This window comes from Monodelphis domestica, chromosome 3 (assembly GCF_027887165.1).
Source record: "Monodelphis domestica isolate mMonDom1 chromosome 3, mMonDom1.pri, whole genome shotgun sequence".
In the NCBI taxonomy this organism is placed as follows: domain Eukaryota; kingdom Metazoa; phylum Chordata; class Mammalia; order Didelphimorphia; family Didelphidae; genus Monodelphis; species Monodelphis domestica.
The window spans coordinates 334021981-334032040 of NC_077229.1; the positions used below are offsets into that span (position 1 = coordinate 334021981).

Here is a 10060-nt window from a genome sequence, read left to right on the forward strand (position 1 = left end):
CAGTAGGCATGGAGTGATAGATAAGGCAACAAAAAAAGGAGTCAGAGAGACAGAAGCAGCAGGAGGTAAGTGACACAAAACTCAAAGACTTAGAGTATTTAGGAAGAAAGTGTGGTCAGCAGTGTCAAATGCAGTAAATATGTCAAGAAAGAAGAAGACTGAGAAAGGCCATAGGATCTGGCAGTAAGGGATCAGAGGTACCAAAAAGGAACAATTTCGGTTGAATAAGATCAGAAGCCAAATTATAATGAAAACCAGCCTGAAAGATGCTGTGAGGGCACAAATGACCAGATTTGGCAATGGATTTTATATAGGGGGTAAGTAAGAATCAAGAGTCAAAAATAACAATGGGATTGCTAGCCTGGTTGAGTGGGAGGATAATAGTTCCCCTTAAAAATAATAGAGAAGTTGGGAAGAAAGGAGGACTTTGTGGAAAAGGTAATAGTTTCTGTTTGGGGTATGTTGAGTTTGAGATGCCTGCTGGATGTCTGGTTTCAAACCAAACACAATCTCCTGGCTGAGGGCAGAGAAGGGGTGCCATGGGACTTTAGGAAGGATCATTTTTTGGAACAAATGCTGTATGGAATGGAATAGCAAATCATTTAGGGAAGAATAATAGAATGTGTGGCTTGAGGCAATGAAGGCCCAGTTGACATCAGAAAACAAATTTACAGAGGCCCCAACTGGCATGGTTTCATGGTTTCCTCCAGTTCCATTGAATTTGAAGTCACTGGAACTCTCCTGATAACATTATTTTGGCTCTACCCAAATGTAAAAACAAAAAAATTACAAGTATTAAAACATAGATCAAATATTTAATTATGTCTACAAGGAGTCTTTTTAAAGTTCTCTTCTAGTCATAAAGGTTAGAAGAGTTACAAGAGAATATTAAATATATATCCTGTCCTATAATGGGAAGCAGGGAGTTTTTTTCCTACTATTCATGCTCTAGTTAGCATTTTTCCATTTTGGAACTAAGTATACTATACTCAGCACAATACTTCAAAATTCTCTGAGAAACATTTTATGATTTTATGTCTCAATATTTACTAAGCATTTCTTACAAGGACCAACATGGAGTTGTGTTTTGTATGACAATAAAACAAATGGGAAAAAATATTTACTAAGTATTTACTCTATAGAAGTTTGGTTGTGGGGGCAAGGAAGACCTAGAGATGGAGAACAGTCCTAATCTTAAGGAGTATCAGGGATCAGAACACTCCTGGAAAATGCATACAAAAGCAATAACAAAAAAAATGTGGGAGAACACTAGAACTCAGGTAGAGAGATCTCACATCCCTTTCCACTTTAAACCATCCATCCTCTGTTGACTCTTTAGTCACTTGACCACACACCCTTGCTGGTGGATTACTTTCTTCTTCTTCCTTCTCCAACCTAAACTTTAGGCTTTCCCAGCCCTTCTAAAGGTAACAATTAATTGATCTGATTTTACTGATTTTATCTGTCTTTTACTAAAGATATAATAGAAAAGGGCTCACTCAAGTCTAGCTCCAACCCATGAATTAGGAATTGGAGTTCCTCAAAGGCCCTTCCCTTTCCAGTTTCTTAACACACATTCACAATAGGAAAGGCCTAGTAGAGACAACTAGTTCTTGCTCTTTTGTATTAATTCATAAAAATAAAATTGAAAGTGTACAAATTATGACAGGCAAGGCTGCATCAAAATTTCTCTGGAATCAATTTAAAATGCCTCTCACCTATACTAGAATCTGAATCTTCTATTTTCTATTACTCCAAAGACCTTTTCTTCATAAAAGGTTGCTGACCCCTTTGCTAGAGCTGGTCTAGAATAGCTATTTATCTATTGCTACCCTACTTTGACTATATTCAATTTATGAAAGTAGAGGAAAATAGATTGTATAAGACAGTGCTAGACTTGGCATTGGAAAGATGAGTTCAAATCTTACTTTATATTATTAGCATATGACCCTGGGCAAGTCATTTAACCTATCTGCCTCAGTTTCCTTAACTCTATATATGGGCATTATAACAGCATCAACCTCCCAATGTTGCAGTAAGGTTCAAATTAGATCATATTTATAAGATGCTTTGCCAACTTAAAAGTACTACATAAATGTTAGCTATTTATTATTGTTATTAACAAGCACTTAAGTGCCTAGCATATATATATCAGTTGCTATTCTAGGTGCAAGGAAAATAATAAAACGATAGACAGTTCCTGCCCTCCAATTGAATACACTCTCCTATTAGGGAGATACATCTTTACCCATGAATAAAAACACACAATCATGGCACACGGGGACAACTAAGAGAAGAGATCAGGTAAGGCCTCTTGAGGAAAGATGTAATCTTTGAAGGGAGCTAGAAATTCCAAGAGAGGGAATTAAGGAAGGAGAACATGCCAGCAGGCACAGAATGTATTGTCACTACAAAAGCATGGAGGTGGAACATAGAATGTTATATACCGGGAACAGAATAATAATTTTTTTTTTAAATTTGGCTGAATCATAACAAGCAATGTGCTCATTTTGGAGGATAGGTTGGAGACAAAATGTGAAAGGCTTGAAAGTCAGACAAGTTTATTCTAAAAAGAATGAGGAGCCACTTCTTGAAGCTTCTCAAGCAGAGGAAAGGCATAACCAGACTTGTACTATAAGAATACCAATTTAGTAGCTATGTGCAGGATAGACTGGACAGAGGAAGAGACTAGATACAGGAAAACAAAGTAGGAAATTATTCCCATAATCCAGAGAAGAAATGATGAAAGCTTGTCCTAAAGTTCTTGAGGTGTGAGCAGAGAGAAGGAGGTAGATGAAATCGATCTTGGGAATGTAGAATGTGGAAAGAACTGACAACTGAATGGTTATGGAAGGTCAGAAAATGGTAGTGTCCTTCACATGAACTGGGGAGTTGGGAGGAGGAATGGATTTAGAAGAAAAGGTAAAGAATTCCAGTGCTATATGTGTCAGTTATTTGTCATATATAAGTAACAAGTGCTGGAATTTAAGTACAACCATGCCATCTGTTTTCTGTTCCATCTATTTCTATAGACTATAGGTTAAAGCAAGTCCCCCTAAATAGAATTTCATACAGTAAAAGCTTGCTATAATAACCGTGGTGAAAACAATTCTGTTCCTGGTTGAGATTCTAAAGATCAAGACCTCTGACCAGATTTTATATATTTGTAAAAAGCAGATGTAAACAAGTGCTATCTCACAAAACAAGCAGACTTCAAGGATCATGTAAGGGTATTCTTACATGTGAGAGTTATACCTGAAAACAAGAGTAAGGTGAACACATTTTGAAACAAGGATTTTAATGGGAAGTGATTCACTGATTTCGTTTATTATAAGCAGCAACTGGTTTTTACAGGCAATTTAGTTAAAAACTAGGATAAATTCGTTTTCAGGGTGTGAGGTGAACATATGGCAGTCAGAGCACGGCCCCCTTTCCTTTCTAGTACCTCCCCATTTACTCTAAAAAACATCTTCCAGATCCCTAAAGGCTTCCATTGAAGACCAGAAATGCAGACGCTGAAAATTCGCCTTCCAGCAAACTCCAACGAAAATAGGAATGAGCCTTTTTGACTGGGAAAGAGAAGTGTTCCTACCAAACCTCTCCAGTTACTACAGATAAGCAGAAAGCTGAACTTAACCCACTCTCTGCCGGCTTTCTTCCAAGGCATACATAGTACAATCAACCAGCCTGACCCTGGGTCGGGCAGGTGCAGAGGCAGAAAGCGTGGGGGAGGCCCCAGCCCTCTCTGGCTGCCGGAGGCAAACTCTCCAGGGAAAGAAGGAGAACGAACACACACATGCACACGCCTAGCTGGAAGTCACCCCATTACCAGCCTCAAACACACACGCATATATACGCCTTGCTGAAAATCACCCCCCCTACCAGCCTCCCCGAATCCGCACGGACCCAGAACAATCCTTCCCTCTCCTCCAGCTCTGGCTCCCAAGTGGATTGCAACTTCTGGCGCTGGCACTTGCATGAGCACCTGCTCCCAAGCCGCACCTGCCCCTCCTCTTGGAGAACCTGAACCCGGAAAGCCAAGGAGGGTGCCCAGCCTGGTTCTCCTTCCCGCCGGGAGGCGGCCAAAGCCGTGTTCTACGAGCGGGAGCAGCAGATGAGCTCAACTCAGCCTTCTCTTACAGTCCATCAAACCCTCCTGCCCCTCTGGAGCCCAGCGGGGCAGCGACCGCGCGAAGGGCCGGAGAGCGCCAGGCGCCTGCTCACCTGGTTCTCCGCTGTCCATGTTCGCTCCCCGCTCCCTGGCTCCCGAAGTGGGCAGACCCGGAGTGGCCGCAGAAATGACTAGGCTCGCGCAGCAGCCGCCTGGGCTGGAGCTGGGGCCGCCACGAGTGCTTCTACAGCCACTACCGTCGCCGCTGCCGCTGCCGCCGCCGCCGCCGCCGCCTCCGGAAAGTCCCCACCCACCTCTTCTCCACAGGCCCGCACCTCCTGAAGAGCGCCTTCCCGGGGCGTCACCCAACCACCTGACCCGGCAGACCTGAGCACTGCACTCCGCTCCGCTCCGCTCCGCCCCGCAGTCAGCAGCAGAAGCACTGAGCCGGAGGCCGCCGGGGAGGGGCAGGGCCCTGGGGCGGGGATGGATGCGGACCAGAGGGAGAGTTCTCTTCTGGGAGGAGGAGAAGGCTTAGGCTGGAAGGAGAAGTGACAGCCGCCGCTGGGGGGCGGGAGAGGGGGGGGAAGGGAGGGAAACAAGCGAATCATAAAGGCGGAAACCACGGGATGCTCCTGGAGGAGGCGACGTGTGCATACTAGTCATCAAGTTACTTTTTTTTTTTTAAACCAAACATTCCTTCTTGATGTTGGTAAAGCCTTCGTCTTGTCTCACTCATCGCGGGTGTAAAAATAATAATAGCTAGCATTTTAGAGAGCTTTGAGGTTTGCAAAGCATCTTATATACAATACCTTGTTGTATCCTTAGAACAACCCTGTGAAGTAGTTGCTTTTATTATCCCCATTTTTCAGACAAGGAAAATGGCCTTAGAAAGGTTGAATGACTTTCCCAGATTCACATAGCTAGGAAGTCTGCATAAGCAGGATTTAACTCAGGTCTTCCTCATTCCAGGTCCAACACTCCACTTAGTCACAACAGGAAGATTATTGGAAGTAATTTTGCATTGTTTATTATCATTTTATGACTTGTTATAATCATTTTATGAATTGTTATCATCATTATTAGCCTGGCACAGAATAGAGTAGAGATAGCAATTGGAAACTGTGATTTCATCACATAGACATCTAATAAATGCTTGTTGATTAATTTATTTTTACAAATATACTTCTATGATCAACATTTTCCTATGTATAATTAATGTGAAAGGGTTACAAAGTTTACAATGTATTTTTGTCATTTACTACATAGGAAAATGTTGCTCCTACAGTGATTATATAGTTAACATAGTACTTAGTTAATACATTAATAGTTAACCTAAGTTGTAAGTAAAGTATATGCATGTTTCATTAGGATACTTGAAAAAATTCAACCCTATTTGTTGATAGCTAAATATAGATTTTTAGATGGCCAATGTAGAAGATAGTCATTTGGAAATGGTTTAACTGAGAAGAGTCAGTATTAAGGGTAATTATTTTGTGGCTGAAAGGAATCCAGTGCATGTAATTAACTAAAAAATTAAACATGGAGATCTTTTGAAATTTGCTATTTAAAAAAAAATTAATGCCCAGAAAGTAAAGAGCAGGAAAGAGTTAAATATACATCCTTAAAAGAATGGCTATTGGAGCCAATACACAGTATTGACTCCAAGACTGAAGGTAAGGGTTTTAAAATTTAAAAAAAAAAAAGAATGGCTAAACAAATTGTAATACATGAAGACAATGGAATATTACTATAATCTAAAAAAGGATATAGGGAGGCCTTGGAAAACTAAGATAACTGATACAAATCCAGGAAACAATATAGACAAGGACTATAATAATGCAAATAGAAAGAATAACAAAATCTAAATAAAATTGTATGTAATTATGATAACCAAACTTGACTACAAACAACAGATATAAGAATACACTGACCTCCCTTCTTTGTAGGGGTGAGGTACTACTGTGACGGAACATAGCAAAGGTTGGATTTGACTGATTCCTTGACTCATTTTGCTGAAGTGATATTTTTCTTTATTATTTGTTATATGGGATGACTTTTAGGGGGAGTGAAGAGGAGGGATTTTTGGAAAGTTGAAATAAAAACAAAGAATACAAGTGAACAAAGTTAATTGCCCCCAAATTCCCATACTATTGCTGTGATCTTTACCATTTATCATTTTTGTATTTTCAAAGTATTTTAGAATAATTAGTCTACCCCGTAACATTCTCAACTCCTTCAAATTTTAATATATTCATTATTTTTCATAAATATTTTCCAGTTATATGTAAAAAATGTTTTAACATTATTTTTTTAATTTTTGAGTTCCAAATTCTCTCCCTCCTACCCACTCCTCCTCTAACTATTGAGAAAGCAAGCAACATGATATCAATTATACTTTTGAAGTCATGCAAAACATATTTCCGTATTATCTATTCAACTCCTTAAATCCTAATCATTATCTCTTTCATAAGGAAAGCTGTATTAGGGATTTATCCAATAAGTCTGCCTAATGATTATAAATATAATGTACCTGTAGTCCTCATCCTTCTTAGTCCTTATCTTTCTTGATCCCTCTGCAGCCTTTAATAGTATCAAACACTTGTTTTCCCCATGATACTGTTTTCTATGTTTTCATGGCACTTCTCTCTTCTATTTTCCCTCCAATCTATCAGAACACTCCTCAGTCTCCTTTAGAGAATCTTCTTCATCCAGGTCACACTTACTAATGGTGGGTGAACAAACACCAAGGCTCTGTCCTCTGTCTTATCTCTTGATGATCTCATCAGCTCCCATGGGTTCAACTATCATGTCTGTGCAACTGATTCTCAGGTTTGTTTAACCCTAACTTTTCTCCTGACCTCTAATCTCTCATCTCCCATTGCCTACTGGACATCTCAAACTGGCTGTCCTTAGGACAAAGTCTTAAAATTGGTGTGTCCAAAACAGAATTCATCAGCTTCCTTACTTCCTTCTAAACTTCCTCTTACTTCTGAGGACATCACTATCCTTCAAGTCAGCTAAATTTATAAACTAGGTGTCATTTGCAACTCTTCACTCTCAAATTACCCATATATCCAATCTGTTGCTAATTCTGTTTTTCAATATGTATTATTTACATCATTTTGGTGCCTGAACTATTACAATAGCTTTCTCATTGAGTTCCCTGCCTCCAGTCTCTCTCTACTTCAGTACACCCTCTACTTAGCTGCCAAAATGACCTTCCTAAAATTCATGTCTGATCAGGTCACTCCCCTATTCAGTAAACTCCAGTGGCTCCCTATTTCCTCCAGGATCAAAATTTTAAATCCTACATTTGATTTTTTCAAGCTCTTCACAACTTAGACCCTTCTTATCTTTCCAGCCTTCTTATAGTTTACTCTCTTCCACATATTCAATGATTCTTCCTGTTCTTCAAACATGACATTTAATCTGGTTCTGCCTTTTACTGTTTATTCTATATGACTGGAATGCTCTTTTTCCTTGACTCTATCTCCTAGCTTAGTTTCCTTCAAGACTCAGTTATAATCTTACCTTTTACAAGAAGACTTTCCTTGACTGGGGCAAAGTACTCACCTCTCTTCCCAACTACCAGTGCCTTTTCTCTGAGATTACCTCCAATTTACTTCATGTACATCTCATATGTACAAAGTGGTTGGTATGTTTCTCTTCCTTTAGAATGTGAGGGTAAGAAACTGTTTTTGCATTTTTTTTTGTTGCTGCCACAACGCCTTGACAGAATCATACATGGTAGCTAAGGAGGCCACAGAGTGGCCCTTGGCAAGATGTGATTGCCCACTCAGTCCCCCTTACATGACCTCTCTCATCAATACCCCTTACCTATGAATTGATATGATTACTATTCCCCCTAGTCTCAAAAGGAATAATGCAAGAGCAAAACACCTGTACCCTAATTCTCCAAAACATCACCAAAAGGTCAGCCCCTCAAACCCAATCCCAAAAAACTATCATGGGTTAACTTTTACTTAGGTACGTAATCCCCACTGAAACCGTAGCTACAGGCCAAACCCAGAACTTTCCCACTCACAAAAACTTATTCTCATGAAGTCAACACACAAATTACTCATAAAGGACCATATAAAACGTACAGGTACACCAAGCTTCAATATGCCTCAGTGATTCAATTACACAAATCAGTAACTCAGAAACTCCTTAGTAAGAACCCTGAGAAATGATCATTCTAAATTTGAATTGTGTTCCCAGGACCCCTCAACCTCAATGATATGATTGTTGAATTGTCTTTTAAGAACTGTTGATTAATTATTCCATTTTATTAAAAGCAATAAGTAATTTTCCTTGATTGTTTGTAAGCTCAAAACTTCTTACAGGGTAATGAAAAAATTAAGTCACCTGTGATAAAATCATTTATCTTGTGTGCAACTTTTTATTCTGTCTGTAATCACAATACAAGACTATAGAATGTTAATCAAGTGATTTGTTAAAAGTTAATGTATCACTTTTCCAATTATCTCTCTTTGAACATGTGTGTTAGGCAATGTATCTTTGTGCCAAGAAAATGGGTATAAAAATAAACACCAGGCCTGGGTTTGGCAGAGCAGCTACCAGATTCAAAGCAGTCCTATGGCCTTAATGATTAAGTTGTCTTCCTTTTGTTTTTTTGACTGACCGTTTGCCACCTGTCAGGAAACCCTGGAGTCCCGAGCAAGGGGGAACCTTGCCCGTGACACATTGTATCACCATATCCTAGCACATGGTAAATGCTTAATTAATGCTTGATGACTTGACTTTTTTATTCTATGGAACCCATAACCTATCCAAGATTCCAGATCAAATTATTCTTAGACTCTTGATTTCCAAAGAAATATAACATAAACAATACACAGTAGATTTTCCTACACACACACACACACACACACACACACACACACACACACACACACACACACACACACATCCAGGTTATTCTTTCTTTTCTGGGTTTTCCTGACACTGCTCTTTCTTATTTTCTCCCTTTCCTGACCGTCCTTTCTACTCCCTTTGACTTAAAGTCCCCCAGTATCTTCCTGGGCTTTCTTCTATTGTCCTTTTACACCCTACATTCTCTTAGTGATCTTATCAGCTCCTGTGGGTTCTATTATAATCTCTTTGCAGATGGTTTCCAGATCTATATATCTATCTCTAGTTTCTCTTCTGCACTCCAGTTCTATATTTCAAATTACATTTTGGTAACTACCCAAAAGTTTTGCCCTTCAGAGAGTATATTTACATAATGTCACCATGCTCTAAAATCTTTGGGGCATGTTTTAACTCAGATGGGTTCATAAAATGCCTACCCTTGGACAATTGTTATTAGCTTAATCATTTTAGTGATATAGAGAGAACATTCTGTTTACAGAGGGAAAAATATCTTGTATCTAACATGTTAGCATGGAAGGTTTCCAATTAAGTCTTTCCTTTCATTTACTAAATTTTTTTGGCCTAGAAACAAAACATGTCCTTCCTCTCCCCCTTCTCCTTATTCCATTCCATTCCATCCCTTATCCTGTGGAACTTTTCCTGGTCTCATTTCAAGATCTGATTGTTTTCTACTAAGCTTACTTAGTACATTTTTGTATGTTTACCACAAGTTACAATTTTGAAATGAAAATTATTTTTATAAATATTCCATTTTTAAATGAATGTTGATGTGTCCACCACAGATCTTAACAGTCTGTCCTCTTGGAAAGACCATTTTTTGTGCATTTTGTATAGGAAATAAATTACTTTCAATATCAGGAGAAAAAAATCCAACATGACATACTTTGTTATATGTCTTAAATGAACAGGGAATATTATATTGTAATTATTGTAATTAAGAATATTGTAAGATTCAGAAAGATCTTGAGAGAGTTGCTAAAATTTAAACAACATGCCTATATGCACTTAGCTAACCCCTCATTTAAGAAACTTCTTGCCAAGATAGACTCT

General features: G+C 38.9%; 1 protein-coding gene across 3 annotated transcripts in view; it reads right to left on the reverse strand.

Moving 5' to 3' along the window:
* The window catches only part of TPD52 (tumor protein D52), a 371490-nt gene extending 366797 nt beyond the window's left edge, over positions 1–4693 (reverse strand). Inside the window, exon 1 of one of the 3 annotated variants that reach the window (XM_007486911.3) lies at positions 4225–4693. In XM_007486911.3, the coding sequence (XP_007486973.2) occupies positions 4225–4243 (19 nt within the window). In that variant the 5' untranslated portion in view covers positions 4244–4693. The remainder of the gene's footprint in view (positions 1–4224) is intronic. The other 2 variants (XM_007486912.3, XM_007486913.3) reach the window with 2 other exon arrangements.
* Between the last annotated feature and the right edge of the window lie 5367 nt (positions 4694–10060).